The sequence below is a fragment of the Platichthys flesus genome, chromosome 8 (genome assembly GCF_949316205.1).
Source record: "Platichthys flesus chromosome 8, fPlaFle2.1, whole genome shotgun sequence".
Lineage (NCBI taxonomy): Eukaryota > Metazoa > Chordata > Actinopteri > Pleuronectiformes > Pleuronectidae > Platichthys > Platichthys flesus.
The window spans coordinates 6,609,299-6,625,447 of NC_084952.1; the positions used below are offsets into that span (position 1 = coordinate 6,609,299).

At 41.5% G+C, this 16,149-nt stretch overlaps 2 protein-coding genes across 3 annotated transcripts; one reads left to right on the top strand and one right to left on the bottom strand.

Annotated features, from left to right (window-relative positions):
* The first annotated feature begins 473 nt into the window (after positions 1–473).
* Positions 474–9,979, top strand: LOC133959392 (cytokine-dependent hematopoietic cell linker). 2 transcript variants are annotated; one of them, XM_062394554.1, is made up of 17 exons: positions 474–581; positions 2,277–2,317; positions 4,597–4,735; positions 5,978–6,030; positions 6,324–6,372; positions 6,901–6,951; positions 7,029–7,063; positions 7,149–7,159; positions 7,239–7,316; positions 7,606–7,630; positions 7,907–7,934; positions 8,012–8,096; positions 8,270–8,286; positions 8,363–8,457; positions 8,545–8,622; positions 9,396–9,551; positions 9,666–9,979. In XM_062394554.1, exons 2-17 carry the CDS (start codon positions 2,315–2,317, stop codon positions 9,816–9,818), a joined length of 1,056 nt encoding a protein of 351 aa, XP_062250538.1. In that variant the 5' UTR covers positions 474–581; positions 2,277–2,314; the 3' UTR covers positions 9,819–9,979. The 2 variants fall into 2 exon arrangements, with proteins under 2 accessions (XP_062250538.1, XP_062250539.1); XM_062394555.1 differs by having other exon boundaries at positions 491–581; positions 7,609–7,630.
* Positions 9,980–10,148: 169 nt separating this feature from the next.
* On the bottom strand, positions 10,149–16,035 carry LOC133958998 (uncharacterized). The gene is made up of 2 exons (XM_062394052.1): positions 15,884–16,035; positions 10,149–15,527 (listed from the first exon to the last, which is right to left on the bottom strand). The coding sequence occupies exon 2, from the start codon at positions 15,382–15,384 to the stop codon at positions 12,880–12,882; it is 2,505 nt and encodes an 834-aa protein (XP_062250036.1). The 5' UTR covers positions 15,385–15,527; positions 15,884–16,035; the 3' UTR covers positions 10,149–12,879.
* Positions 16,036–16,149: the final 114 nt, after the last annotated feature.

The window sequence follows — 16,149 nt, forward strand, 5'->3', positions numbered from 1 at the left end:
TTGAAATGTCAGCGTGTCCCTTGTTCAAATGTAGAGAAATACCTGCAGCAATAATAAATTCAGTTTTTTTGCCAAGAATTACTGAACAATCGCCCAAGGCCTGTTTTTTAAGAATCATATTTTTTGATTTTGGAACAGTGGTTTCATAAATAGACAGAGACACACACACAAGCACGTACACAAACACTTCATGTATGACAAAAGGTAGCACAGGAAACTTTGAGGCTGCAGCTTCGAGATCAAAACCTTTTTAAATGTCAAGAGGTCGATGCAGAAATTAGCTCCACGGGCCTTTTAAACAACAGTGTATCACAGCTGATGCCTCAAAATATTTTGGAGATATATTTGAAAACCTGTTAAATCAGATTCTGGATGCAGAGGAAGAAACAAACCTCTATGTGTTTAAAACAAGTGTGAAGACCTCACACAATTATTCACCACACAGGAAGTCATTCTGGCTGAGTGCAGTGGGCTGTGTACCTCCGTCACTGAGACTTGAAGCAGACCAGGAGTTCGTGTAAACCGTGTGCTCTCTATTCCTGGAACACACTGACGGTCACTCACCGATGCCAGTCCAAAAGGTAGGTCACTTTCTCTGGGGGTATTTGTGTCGATGTGAACGAGGAGGACGGAGCAGAGAAGCTGCTCGGACGTTCAAAATATATGAAAAGGCTCAGACATTTAAAGAGGAGATTGTCTTTGAAGTGCAGGACTATCTGTCTCAGAGAGGAGATTCACACTTTGAGAAAAATTCAAGAACAAGAATCCAGTTGCTGTTCAATTATATATGATCTATTATTTATGATTTAGTCTCATATTTATACTTAAATGTAAAAAACTGTAATCACGTATGCAATTTGCGGATGTGAACTGGATGTATATAAGGATAAAATCGAGAAAATAAAGCAAATGTAATAAAAGACCTGGTTCTTGATTTAAAAGTCAGTGTGTAAATACTCTTAAAAACTTGTATCAACACCAACTAGAACATTACAGATAACACTAAATGATATTTAATTATGCTTTGTTAATGGTATTTCCTAGTTTGAACCCTGTCGGTATCACGTCTGTCCTCCGCCTGAGCTCTCTCTCGCTCTGCACTCGATATTTTCTCGCGGCCACAGCGGAGCCGGGTCGGGTTGGTTTGAGTTGCCGCAAATCCTCTGCACCCAATTTCCATGGGGCAGAAGTTTGTTTTCCGGACTATAGCTGCTCAACCTCAGACGCTAGCTCCCATGTATCTAATCTCCGCCTTCTCGTTTCACCCAACACCACTTCCCGTGGCCAACTAAGCTCCACAAAGTAGACAGGCCGCCCCGCTGAGGGTCGGACCACGGTGCCAAATCCAATACTGAGTCTGACTCTGCCTGTTGGGATGTGAGTCTGTAGCTTGTAATGTCGTCTGGCATTTTCACTTTCCCTGGGCCTTTCTGAACTTCTATTTCAGGCAGGTTTCCTTCCTGCTTCCTGTTTTGCTTCCCTCCACGTCCAAAGAGATTTCAAGAAAAAGAAAAACTGACAATCAAAAAGTGATTGATCAGCTCTGACCCTGAGCTTCTCTTCACTCCTGGAAACAGGATTTCTACAATTGATACAAAATCTTAAGAATTGTTGATGTTTTGCTCACAGAAAGATAATGTGAAGTAATTTACCTTTAGTTTTCTCAAACTTTCTTCAGTAAAATCCTCTGAAACTTGACCTGAAGACAGTGGAATGAGGATTTACAGATAAATAAAAAAAGTTTAACTTATGCTGAGGTGTTTGTTATAAATATTATGTACTTGTTATTAATAATTAATGATTGCATTTATATATTAAAGCACAGCTGTTTAACCCTTGCTCGGGATTAACCGATGTGAACACAAGTGGGAACTGCAGTAGTAGTGTTAAATTAACACTAACCAGATTTTATTGAGAAATAAAAGATAATTTACATATAAACATTAAAATGACTGAGGCTCAGATTTTGTTTATTGATTCAAGATGAACCAAATCAATCTGATCATTTATTTAAGCTGTTCAAACAGAATCTGCTGCTCTGTCTGCAGCACAAGGATCATTTCACAGTTCAGGTGATTCTGTCACAAATAAACACTTTTCAAATCTTAGTTTCTCAGTGAATTCAGACACAGTTTCTTTCCCCTGCATGTTAGACATGTGAAAACATAAAGCTCTGTGTAGTTTAATATAAAACCTCATGAGGAAGAAAAGGACAGAGAGGCTGCAGTCTTTAGCGTATCACCCAAACTAATGATGGTTTTCATATTTGTCTCTAGCTGCTGTGAGAGGGACCGGCCATGAGTCAGCTGTGATAATGGTGAGTTATAGCGGCCGCGTCCACAGCGTTTCCCTGCTGGTTCCACATGAACGTTCCCGGGGGGGGGGGGGGGACTTGGGGAGTTCAGAGCCACATGATAATTACCTTTCAGCACAGAAAGCAGTAAAGAGCCGGTTTCTGATCTGTCATTGTTAGTGCACAGCGAGAACAACACGGTGCCGATGCTGATTCTTCCCAGCGTTGCATTAATATCCCTTTTATTCATATTCCTACTTCATTTATTCTCTCTGTTTTATTTTAATGAATTTATGGAATAATCATATTTCAAATTCGCACTAAATAACATTGATGTATCAACGTTGTGAGGCAGAGTTATAGTCTCATTTTATTTGTATGAGCTTTTTCTGTCGGAGATGAAATGTGCACATTAACATCTTGTTGTGTTTATGAATATAATGAATATTTGACTGCGAGGAATCATCGTTCATTTGGTTCATACAAAAGCTGCTTTTTTACATTCAGGGGGATTTTTGTTCCTTTGAATTCTTTGAAAAGCTCTCGGCCTTTTTCACAAAAGCCGCACCGAGCAATTAAAGGTGATGCTAAGTGTTGGGTTGACCTTCACTTTGCCTCTTCAGAACCACAGAGAAGCTCTTTTAGTTCCATGTCCTTGAGATTCTCGACTTCTATAACAAATATAAAAGTCACAGACGTTGGAAATAAACAGTTTAAGAGTTGGATGAAGGTTCCCTGACTGTGTTGGTAAATATTTGTGCCTCCAGGACGTATTTGAAAAACCTCATATTTGATAGATTTGAGACTGAAGAGAAATGATGTGCGTGTTTCATCCGGAGTCTCCTGATATATGAAGAAATATACTTTAACAATCACTTAGAATCTGACCCAGTACCAGTATAAATCCTGACTGAATGATTATCTGACAGATGAATGTGTGTTAACAACGTAGATGTAGATAGAGATGGACCACGCGTCTCCACTTCCTCCCGTTGTACAAAAACAAATCTAAACTATCGCAGAATCAGGCGCAGCCATCGAGCATTTTTGACATAATTTGGAGTCTGCTGATCGTGGAGAGGAGCCGTCAACCAATCACGAGTTAGTCTCAGCTGTCGATCCTAAAATGTCAACCCCATTTTTATAGCTTTAAATAAATCATTAAAACTAAACTTAGAACTAAGACATAACTAACATAACAGAAAACATAGTGGAGAAGATTTTACTTTGTGTGTACTTTCACTCATTTATTTTGTTCCATGTCCAAGAAGCTAACATGGAGGAGGCAGGGTTTATGACCTGTACTGCAACAAGCCACCAGGCTTGTAAATCAGACATTCATTTTTTGTTTTATATTCATGAACCTCATCTGTAGATACTGTTTTCCATATTTTGCAAAAGTGTATTTTTTCCCCCACATTTTTTTGAATAATTAAACAAAACTTAATTTACATTGTCAAATTGTCAGACCACAGTCAAACATGTGGTTGTTCTATGAATTATTGTCTTTTTTTAAACTGTGCTATCATTACATGTGGACGACATAAAAACAACCTGCATACAGAAGCGAACAGTTCCTTCCTGTGGTGAAATATTGTGCCTCGGCGTTGCTCTAATGCTTCATGGTTGTTGCGCAGCAGCAGGACCAACACATTCACATCCATGTAGCTTTCAAATTAAAAACCCTGAGCAGCTGGTCTGATTGGCCGGGACTGATGAACCCAGCGATAACGTATTCATCTTAATCCCAACTATTTCTGCAGCTTCGCCACAGGCGCTTAAATCCACAGAAACATTCAGTGTTTGTTGTGTAACACTTCAACATCTTGTGCGTCTTTGTGTATGTGTAACTGTGTAACTGTGAAGATAAAGACATACCTGAGAGACGAGCAGAGGGGGGATGTTGCAACAGCTCATTATCTCCTCCTGTGCTTATCGGTGTTGTGTGAGTGTCGAGGATCTAAACGTAAAACGTCCTCTCAGAATAAATCGCTGTATATGAGGTCATTACAGACTACATTGAATTCCCTTTGTAAGTTAATTATTTATGCAAGTATCTATTTTCCAGTAGGAGAGTGAATGTAGAAAAAGGATTTTTATCAAAAGCAAAGAGTTCACTGTTGAGAATCTTGTTGCCTTTTTGACATAATGCAGGTTTGTGTGTTGCATTGTATGAAAGTGAAGTAACATCTGAGTCTCAGAGCTCCAGACATAAGTGTTCATTAAGCAGCAGGTTTTTAAAGGTCGTCTATTGTACACTTTATGTTTTTCAGTATGAGGAAGCTGTACTTTTGTCTCCACAGGATCACACCACAAATCATATACGCGGCAGCTACAGTGACATCACAGAGCCCGAGTACGCCGTGGTGGATGACCAGGAGGAAGTGCTGAGCGTGTGCATACTTCCTGCCAGGCCCATCTATGAAGAAATGGAGTACGCAGGTAGAGACGCATGGGTTTTTCAATGTAGTCTTTTATTCTTATATATATATATGTGAGTTAAGTTCGATTTAATTTAATTTTAAATTTTCAAAGAAACCCTAAATAAGTCTATAACTTTGTCTTCAGTCAAAAATATAAAACTAAATTGGTTTATTGCACACACCAGTGGAAGTTAACTTTTTTAATTCCTTCAGTATCATTTGAGAATAAGATTTTTTTTTATCAGCAAAATTTTTCTATTTCAGTCCAGTGAAAAATATTAAATCACAAAGAAGTAATTCTGTCAATTTTTAGAATAAATCTGACCTTTGACTTTTGTTGTATATCATCTAATCTAATTCTTTCTTTTAGATTGTAAAAAATCTTAAAGGATTTAAACCATTCTTGAATCTAAATCTCTCTGCGCTTCTGACTCAAATTATGATATTGAATTAAAACAAAATGTCCAGCACACATAAGGGCCAATAAAACAAATGTATTATAGATACAAACAAATGTAATATAAGATGTACTAAATAGAAATCTCAAAAACCTGCTGTGTTTGCTAGATGACACAATGATGTGGAGTATGTTTCAATTTTTCTTTACCATGTTCTGTAAAATATGATCACAATGAAGCACACACACACACCCACACCCACACACCCACCCACCCACCCACCCACACACACACACACACACACACACACACACACACACACACACACACACACACACACACACACACACACACACACACACACACACACACACACACACACACACACACACACACACACACACACACACACACACACACACACACACACACACACACACACACACACACACACACACAGACTGTGATGAGAAGCAGTGTGGATCTGAGAGACAGAGCTCCTGCTGAGTGAGCATGATCTGCGAGTGGGTCTCCAGAGCCATCTGTTGGCGGAGTCCGACTGCGGGAGATCACAATTATCGGAGGGAAGCGTGTAGCATGAACAGTCTCCCTTTACCCGGCTGCGTGGACGTGGCCCCCAGCCAGGGGCCTCACAGCTGCACGTCTGTAGCTTTACATGGACTGACTGTGGCCTTTAAACGTGTTCACACTTGTGGTTGTTCGCTCCTTCTGTAATCAATTCAATGTGCTGCTGAGTTACGGGTACGATGCAAACTCCAAGAAAGTGAAACTGTGAACTGGCACTGATCCTAACATCGTCCCCGACACTGATGAACGTTTCAGTCTTTCTTTCTGGTTTCCAGACAGGGACTTTCCATGGTTGTCATCAGCTCAGAGCCTCTCCTCAGGCCTCGCTGTAAGGTTTCTGTTTGACTTTTACAAGTGAATATACATATTACCATTGAACCACAAAAAATACCTGCTTAAACTTGTACACTATTGTACCTTCAGAGTAATCATCAACTTTCCTTTAAATCCAAGATTATTTTACTGTAAATCTTTGATGTAACATTAATCAAACAATGTACTGTGTGTGCATCCAAGTAGATTTCTGTGGGAAATGCATATGTAAAATATTCGTTTGGTTTTATCATTGAATTTCTAACTTTTATCTCATTTTTATAATAATTATGTTATTGTTATTATCAGGGTAACTCCAGCTCCCAGCTCAGATGTCCACTCAGAGAAACCCCACCAGGTAAAGGGAAATTGTGATCATGTGCCTCAAATCTCCCTCGATCATCTTTTTAACTCTTTTTATTGAAGGTTTCCAGCGTTGAAGAGAAATGTTTGAAACACAAATGTTCCTGTGGCACATCCGGTACAATTTGTCTTCAGAGCCTCTCAGTGATAATATTTGTTTTTCCAAATGCAGTATTGGGTAGAGTGGATCTTCAGAGTAGTTATTCAGTTATTCTTTTCTAATAGGTATCTTAAAATATTCTATTCCTATATCATTTGTCACTATAAAGTATTGCCTGTAAAATATTTCTTTGCCACTGCAGCTCTGATTAATTATCTTCTTAATATTTGTCACGTGAACAGAACCATGCTTTTATTATATTTTATGAGAACTTTATATTCACTTTATAAAAACTGTGAATACAATAAATGACCCCAGTAGATTTTGATGCATATAATTCTTACAGTCAGTTTTTTTTAAATCTCTAAATCTCGACCCTGAAAACAGATATTCAGTTTTCTGCATTGTGTTTTTGAATCACAGGACCTGCAGTAAATAGAGATCTGAAGCCTGGCAGAAGAAAAAACATTTTAGGTAACAAATACAAATATAAAACGAAAGCCAGTTCACAGTCGCATCCCAGACATTAATCTAACATGTTGTTTTTACAGATAAGAGATTCACACCCGTGCCTCCAGGAAACCAGGTAAACACCTGAGCTATTTACAACAGGGTCATATCGTGTGTTTGTTAACTGCATTCATTGTTCTCTGTCTCTTTTCCTTCCTCAGCACTCCCACAGGTAATTTACTGTTCTATACTATTCAATATATTCAACTGTGAATATAAACAGACTCACAGCTGATGTCTGGCTCTTCCAGGTATTCTCCATCACCTCCATCTTCCTCCCTGCCGTTAATAAATCAGCCTCCTGGATGGACTCAACCCTGCAGGAGAGAGTGAGTCCCGTTTGATTCTCACTCAGACTAATGTGTGAAAGAACAAGTCGAGAGACGTTAGTTTCACCAGGGAACGTCTCCACTGTGGTTGTATTATTCCCCTGAGGCTCACCACAGCCCCATGGGGCCCCTGTCCCACATGTGGATAGTAGAAAGAGAGGAGGCCCGCCCAGTTCACACTGTGCAGCTGTTGCACCATCTGCTGGTTAGAATCATAATCACAGGAGAGCCCGGCGGTTTTTTGTATAAAAAGCATATTGTGATTTTATGTAAATGTGTTTAATTTCAGCAGGAAACAGACGGGGACTAAAAAAGTAAGTAATCATAAACGCAGTTTTATTTTCCGACACAATTATATTGAATGTAGATCTTTGTCGTTTTGCTGTTAATTCTGTATCTCACTTTTATTTCTGCTACTTATCTTTAATCATTCTGTTTATTCTATTTATATTACAAGTTCTGGGGCAGGACCTTTATGAGCTGTAACCATGAAACAATGTAGTTAATCAACACTTAAACTTTTTATTCTTTCTCATAAGACTTGTTATCTGGCTGCACAACATCACTTAACTTTCTTTTTTTACACTTAGAAGGCAGTATTGGGTTCACAAACCACAGGTAAGAGGTAACGTAATTTAACAGAGAATATGATTTTGTAGAAAAACATATAGTCAGTTGTAATTCTGGGATTTTAGGTCGACAGAGTTCAGAAACTGTCTCAGGTCCCAAAAACCACCTCAGATACTCTTTGGATCTGGAAACTCATGATTTAGAAATAAGGTAAGAGTTTAATTTGCTTTTTATCAGGCATTTTGTGTATAAATAAATAAAAATGTGTAGCCTAAAAATATAGGAATAGTTCTTTCTGTTGCAAACTGTATTTAAATGCATTTATTTATTTATTCTTGTTAATTTTTGTGTGACACCATGTTCTACTCACTTCCTTTATTCAGGTCACAACAGAATCTGGGTGAGTAAAGTTTCAGCTCATCAGTGTCATTATGAACATATCGATCACATAAGTCATCCTTAACATCTTCTTAAAGAAAGGGGGCTGTCAGGACGTCATCACCATGAGTGGCCGCAAACTAAAGACGACTTTGACCAACACGAATTTGTTTCAAAGGAAAAACCTCAACAGGTAAAAAGTGCGGCGAAATTATTTTAAAATAAATGTTCAGTGAAATAATGGAGGATGTAAGTTTTATGATCTCTATTCTACTGGCAGACATATTGTGAGGAGGACTGGTACATCGGGGCCTGTAGTCGAGCAGATGCAGAGCATGCTTTACATCTGGTGAACAAGGTATGGAATTAACTAAACATTGGTAAACACACGTATTCTCTTTCTTGGTGAGGGTTGGATGAGGAGACGCTGGGAGTAGAAATACTAAGGGGGCTACAGCGACCTCTACTGGTAATGTAACTGCAAGCCTATAACCTATAAGCCTACTTACTACAACAGCCTCTTTTAACATTATGGGAATAGCAGAGTAGTGGGAGTAATGTTCTTTACCTTATTATTTTGATCAACATCAAAATTAATTGAATGAAATACGATTTCCAGTGTATTTTCTCTTTGCAGCCGCTCTGACTCAGAACTGTGGAACATGACATAGATACAGTATGAAGTGATATGTAAGGATCACAAATCTTAAGAGTTGATAAAAGTGGATTTGATGCCTCAAAAAAAGATTCTCAGTTTTCTTTAACAACCCTAAGGCAACTTTTGATTTCTGTTGTGGTTTAACAAGTTTTAAAACTGTTATATTTGCAATTCAAATTAACTCAAAGATTATGCATCTGATTTTACAGTGCAATGTCTTGTTCCTGTCAGCGTCCCTGAGATCATTATCCCTTTTATATCTGTTTCTGCCAACCAGACCAGTCTGTGAAACTTAATGATTAACACATCAGAGCCAGTTGGTTTAATCTTTAGAAAAGTTTAGACGTCAGGTCAAGGTTTTTGTGTAAGAAGCAAACTCAGGAACAAAGACTAATTTTCAAGGAAAGAGCTGCTGTGCAGAAATCAGAATGTCAGACTTAGCTCTTTCTTCTTTTTGTAATTCCGGACTGTAGAACGGTGCGTTTCTGGTGCGAGACTGTTCCATCAACACCGCCAGCGAACCTTTGGTGTTGTCTGTGTATCACGAGAAGAAGGTTTACAATGTAAAGATCCGGTTCTTTGAGAGCAGCAGCAAGTTCGCTCTGGGAACAGGACAACATTCAAAAGATGTGAGTGGAGGAAAGACCGCATGAGGCCAATTCCAACAAGCTCTTAACTCTCCAGCATATATACATGTACATTCTTTATCTGTGCTGGAGCTGACATCTTTGTTTTGTCCTCAGATGTTTGACTCTGTGGCTGACATCGTCAAGTTTCACACCATCTTCCCAATAATACTGATCAGTGGCAGAAACACACCAGGAAGTAAATACCCAGAGAACTGTGTGCTGACGTGTACAGTGACGCGGGGGGACGTCGACCAGCTCCTACAATGACAACACACATCACAATGATCACCTGCTGAATCTCATCCAGTCACATTCACCCTGTGGTTCATTCTGAGCCTGTGAGGACAGATGCTGACCATGTATTCAAATTTCTAAAATATATTTGCTTGTGTCAATAAAGGTGTAATAATTGCACAGCGGCTACAGGATCAACTATGAGGTGTGTTCTGTACGTGTTGATATTAGGCTGAATCCTGCAGAGGAGCTGCTGGTCAAGCTAGTGGCTTTGAGCTTCTCTTGACATGAAACCTGTTTTACAACCATGACACGTTTCATTATGATCGCAAACACTCGATCTTAACAAGATGGAGGAAGCCATTCAAAGTTGAAATCATATTTACTTAGATTTAATAGAAAAAGCAGGAGTTACACAATTGTTTTTTTTATATATATATAAAAACACGAGAACACAATGATGATAAACACTGTGAATGTAGTAAAACCGAAAATTGCTTTAACTGGAACATGAGGAAATGTCCACAGAAATGAGGACGGGATAAAAGGCCAAGCAAAGAAAAGAAACAAAATTATTATATATAATAACAGAGACAGAGGCAGCTTCACATGCTGACATGTGACACAAGTAGATCACAGCATCACTGCTGTTGCAAAAGAAGCAGTGGAACGTTAGTCGCTCCTTACTGAGCAATTAACATGTCATCGCTGTTTTTATTATTAAGTATATACACAATAAAATCTGTGGGCAACCAAAACCTATTGACACAATCATAGGTCTAGCCCCTCATACATCATCATGACTACAGTATGAACAGGAACACACGGGTGTAGTGATGCTGTCGTGAAGAAGGAAGCAGATCCGCAAAGTATCAGGACAGAACATCGCCAGCAGCCTTCTTCATGTTTTTGTGCAATGAGTTTTTAAAAGTTTCTGATCGCCCAAGAATCACCACAGTCACTGAGCATCTACATGGCAGTAGAATTAAACCTTAAGTCATAAGGCAGTTTAGTGCCCCCCCCACTATAAAGGTTCAGTGTGTAAGAGGTGAAAGGTATCTTTTGGCAGAAATTGATTATAGAATAATCCTAGTAATGTTTTCACTAGAATGTAGTTTTCTTGACCCTAGAATGAGCCCTTTACATTTAAAGACTTTATATTTACATCAGCGCGGGTCCTCTCTACGGAAGCCGCCATGTTTTTTACAGTATCCCAGACTTGATAAACTGAAGGTTTTCACAGGTTCTCCTTCATGTTTTGAAGAAGAGGGTGAGGTGAGGGGTGTTCAGCTGGAACACACAGCTTCAACCCTAGATGGCAATAAATTCTACGTGCTCAACCTTTAAATCATTGATTCAGGCTCCTCTGTTTCTGACTGCCGGCTACAAAGCAAATTGTACTGCAGAGGGAGAAACGATGAACCAAGAGGGTTTTATGGAATTAACACTTGTTTCTCAGGATTTTGCTCAAATTATCAAATCTATCATAATTACATTTTCTGATCCATCAAAACACACACACAGCAAACGATTAAAAAAAAGTATATAAGTATCAGTAAGTGCAGGATAAAATGAGACGGAACAATAAAATAAACATTTACAGTGACTCTTTAAGACTTTTACCCTTTGAAAGGTGGGGTTAGTAAGTTGTTTCTGAAACACTCTGTCGTATTGTTCCTGATAGCTATCAATACATAAAGTCGAGGGAAAAAAGACAAGAAAAGAAAGCTAGTGTCTGCGGCCTTGGCAAAACTGTGCTCACACGTGACTGGAGTCTTCAGCCGGGCAAAAGTACATAGCTGAAGCAGAGACTACGGCCAGTGTTCGTATGTTCTGGTATCGTAGCCTTGAGGCGAGGGCTGATGGGAAGAAGATGGGTATAGGTAGACTTTTTTCAGAGGGTAGCCTGCTCTTGCTCGCTTTTACAGGATGACCAATCCCAGCTTGAAGTTATGGTTTAAACGGAAAGAAGCATTTAAGAAGCTAATCTTTCTACTTCATGTGTATGAGGGACTTTTATGCTCCGACCGCAAATAAACTAACGGTTCAGTTGCATTCAGGGACTCCTGGCAACATGGGAAAGTCAAAAACATTCAGAAAGTTTGTTTATGAATGACCATCAAAGCTCTGGTTGGAAAACGGGGCACTGTGCATGAAATGGACTTGACGGACGTATAAGACATATGAAATGCTCATGTTACAGTTGCCAAAGAGTTCCTGAACACACCATCGAACGAGAAACCAGCCCAGCATTTAAACAAATATGCAGAGAGCTGCACATAAAAAACACATAAGGAAAACCAACTTTCTCAGGCAACTTTAAATGAAATGTCGTCACCCAGGTGCTGAAGGAGTTACAAAAATTTGGGAATTGTTGGAAGCTACTGACGCATTTGCAGAAACGGGGCATTTTACAGGCTTGTGCAGGGCTCTGTTCGTCTATGTAGTGCTGATATGTGACGACTCTTTAGGGATTCTGTTTTCCTTTTGTACAGCTCTCTTAATGTGAAAAGAGGTTTTATACTTGAATAAAACCTCCAATCCCAGCCGAATTTTGTAAGCTGCATGTGCCATCTTTCCCTAAATTTTTTTTTACAAACAATTGATCATTACTTATTGCCACCCACGGAATTTTTTTTTTTCATCATTACAAATGTCCTCCTCGTGGCTTTGGTTATACTGTATGTGGCACGATGGCACGATGTTCTGAAAGACTTGTCTTAGGTGTGAAGCGTGTACCACTCGCTTCTTGTAGGGGCCGCAAGAACCATGACATATAACCTATGCAAAAATAAATTAAGACATCTTAAATAAACAGCATGCGTTTATGCCTCGACTCCGGCAGATCTACTGGTTTGTCAAACTTCTGAGACAGCTCCTAACATCTGTGTATTACTGACAGAATCTACTACAGCAGATGGTCCATTTAACAACATCCCCCAAAGCAGAAATAACTGCATTGCACTTCAACAATCCACATCCCATGCCTATACAGACAAACATATAACATCATGAATCAGTATTTTCCCATCGTAATACTTTTCCTTTCTTTATAAATGTACAATTCTTTCCAGTGATACTTTGTCCTCTACCTTCATGGAAAGACTCGGACAGTGCATCCCATCACCTCATATTTCTGCCCCATCACTTTGCTCAGCCGCATTTTTAAGATTTGGCATTTCGGGACCCCCTCGGAGGCTCCTGTGTCGGCGATAGTGTCCGGCCTCGCTCCCTGTACAGGGGCCCGGGGCTGCGGGTGGTTGAGAACCACCACGGGCTGGTTGGGGCCCGGTCTCTTCACCAGCTGGTCCTCCTTCAGCGGCATCGGGTTAATAACTGCACAATCAGCAACACTGACCACAGGTAAATTAGTCTTATATTTGGAAATTCTTAGTTTCAGTCCTTTCCTGTTTTTCTTCCACACGCCTACTTGTACCCTCTTCAGAGAGACAGTGAGGAACTTCGAGATGTCGTACTCGGTCTTTTCCACAAACTGCAGAGTCTCTGTACCCACGGATGCGTCTACGTATGCTGCAATTTCAGAAACAGATCCCTGATCCGTTGGGGATTTTGATGCAAGAGTGTCTGTTGGAGTGGTGATATTCTTTTCTTCCTTTACTTCAACGTGGAGGTTGGTCAGTGCAGGGTGATGCTGGATGTCCTTCTGCTCTTCTACTTTCACAGAGTCAATGCACCGCTCCGTAGGTAAAGGGTCAAGGATGATGGGTCCATCCTCTGCAGCCACTTGAGCACGGAACCCCGATGTCGGCAATTTTCTCACCTGCTCGGTCCCTTTTATTATCTTGATGTGACCTTGAGGATGTGAACTGCCAGAGCTGTTGCTTTTATCCATCACGATGCCGCGCAGAGCCATCACCAGTGGCTGGACGGAGCCCTGCACCTCTCCTGGTTGTTGACTTAACGAAAACACAGAGGAAATTATTGGAAAGCTCTCGGGATCTGGATCGTCTCTTTCTCCTGCTCTCTCACTGGATCTCACTTCCTGGGTCCAAGCTGAGTTCTTAGACTTTGTATTATTTGAAAGCACAGAGGTTTTGACTGATGAGCGCTCATTTAGAGTCCTGTGCGCTGGAAAAGACTGATTCGGAACGACGTTATCCTTACACGATAAAATTGCTGGAGGTCTCACTTTGGAGGCTGCCGGAAAGGGAACGCCCATGGATGTCACACGTTGCTGGTTCAAGCCCACTGCCTCTGTCTTTATTTTCGAGACAGTGTTGTTCCTGAGGCAGGTCTCTCCGGGTTCCAGCTTCACAGCCACCGACCCCTCTTGAGGAAGGCTTTTTGTGTCGCTTGTTCTCTGGGCTGGGATGCTCTTGGAAGGCTCTGGAATTAAATTCATCCTCTCCTCCACCGCTCTCTGGGAAACCCTTGTCCCCTTGGAGTCCGGATGCAGGGTGCTAGTCAACCTGTTGGCACCCCTGGGGGAGATAACAGTGGGAGCGGCTGCATTGAGATTTAGAGGTTCTCTTTGTGCAACCCTAATCCCACTATTCCCTTCTCTAATAGGACTGGGGATAGTTTTGGGAATCTTATCTGGAATGAATGTTTTCCACTCCCGGTTGATTATTTCTTGCGACTTTCTTTTGAATCCAATCTTTTCTTTGCTCGCTTGATTCGGGAGGTTATTGGAAATACTGACTGGGACAGCAGCAGGACGCTCCACATTCACCGTCTTTGTTTCACACTGCTTCCTGTTTACTGTGCACATCCCCATGCTTGCAGACTTCATGATAGAAGACTGATGGTTTAATGTGGATGTTAAAGGCTTTCCCTGTGTGGTGCCCTGACAGACTGTTGTCCTAGCATCTTTGATCACAGACTTGTTTTCTTGTTGAGAGACGAGCCTCAGTTTTAGCTCTTTTGTCCCATTTACAGTTTTCACCTCAACAAGTTCGACCAAGCAGCCGGCAGGGATCGTTATTTCCTCCGGGAGAGAAACGGTTAGAGCCCTGTTGTGCTGTAGGAGTCCATTGAAAGGAGAAAAGAGTTCTGTGTTTCCATTAGAAGCATTCGAGATAATAGTGTCCAGTGTTTTCCCTCTCTGTTCGTCTTTATCCAGACTGATTGCAGGTGAACTCAGGCCAGGTACGGTCACCCGAACAGTTGGCCAGGGTGGTGTTGGATCAGCAGAAGACACGCTCGATAAGGCACTGGACACAGGCACGGGAGAAATTAAAGTCATGCCGGGCTTTGCTGGTCCTTGGTTGATGCTTTTACTATGAAGACGGTCAATGTGCTTCACAAGACACAGCCTCCGCATGTAGCCCTGTCCACAGTGGGGACACGTGAACGGATACTTGGACGTGTGCTGCTTCAAGTGCACTTTTAACTCGGCCTCGCTGAACGAGACGTTGTTGCAGTAGAAGCAGTAAAACCTCGCGCCCATGTGCTCGATCATGTGCTTCTTGAACACGGCCACGTCCATGGAGGCGAACCCACACTTCTCACAGTACATCACCTTGGGGGCGCTCAGCACACGGTCCAGGGCCAGGTCCTGGTGTCCGGTGCTCACGGATGACGGCAAGCTCTGATAGCTGACGGGTTTCATGTTGAGCAGAGGGGTTGTGCTGGTCATGTGGCAGCGATGGATCCACCCCCTGATTCACAGGCTGCAGCTACACAGTGGAGGAAACATCCATCTTCCACCTGACGTCAGGGGCTCGCTCATCAGAGGGAAGGCCGACGAGGCAGTGAGGTGACAAACCAGGCGTCTGCGGCCTGGAGGAAGCAAATGAGACAGACACCAAAGACTTGAATGAGGATCACAGTGGAGAGCACAATGCTCACAAAACAACAGACGAGGCCCATCAACCCCAACCCCTCCCCCTCACACACACAGCTCCTGAAGCAACTTCCTCTGAAGCTAACAATGCGTTTTGCATACAGACAGATACAAAGCAGCTGGCTAACAACACCGGGTAGTCGCCTGTCTACACATGTCGCTTTGAAAACAAGGGGAAGGCCGTACCTGGCCACATATGCTGAGGCAGGAGGAGGAGAGGGGGGTCGCAGAGACGACGGCCCCGCTTCTCTGCTGTTTATGTTTATAACGGAGTCAAATGACACGCACGTACCAGGGCGGAGGGTCGTGGGGGGTCGCTGTGGGTCTGTAGTAAACGATTTAGAGTCAACAGGTTGGTTTGAAATATGTTCTTCGGACGTGATGCTGCCGCTTGTTCACACCGCTAGCCGAGCCGCTCTGATGTTAGCTAGGCGTTAGCTATCTGTGTTAGCTAGCGAACTGTTCCGGAAACCAGCCGCTCCTGTCTTCAAAATAAAAGCGCGTGATTAAAAACAAAACGCCCCCAATTCGTTTCATTATGTTAATATTGCAAACAAT

Excerpts from the sequence above, each read along its gene's own strand:
- LOC133959392 (XM_062394554.1), top strand. Across the intron at positions 6,031-6,323 it reads GCCTCTCCTCAGGCCTCGCT|GGTAACTCCAGCTCCCAGCT; the intron begins GTAAGGTTTCTG and ends TGTTATTATCAG. Across the intron at positions 7,631-7,906 it reads AACAGACGGGGACTAAAAAA|AAGGCAGTATTGGGTTCACA; the intron begins GTAAGTAATCAT and ends TTTTACACTTAG.
- LOC133958998 (XM_062394052.1), bottom strand. The coding sequence starts at position 15,384 with ATGACCAGCACAACCCCTCTGCTCAACATGAAACCCGTCAGCTATCAG.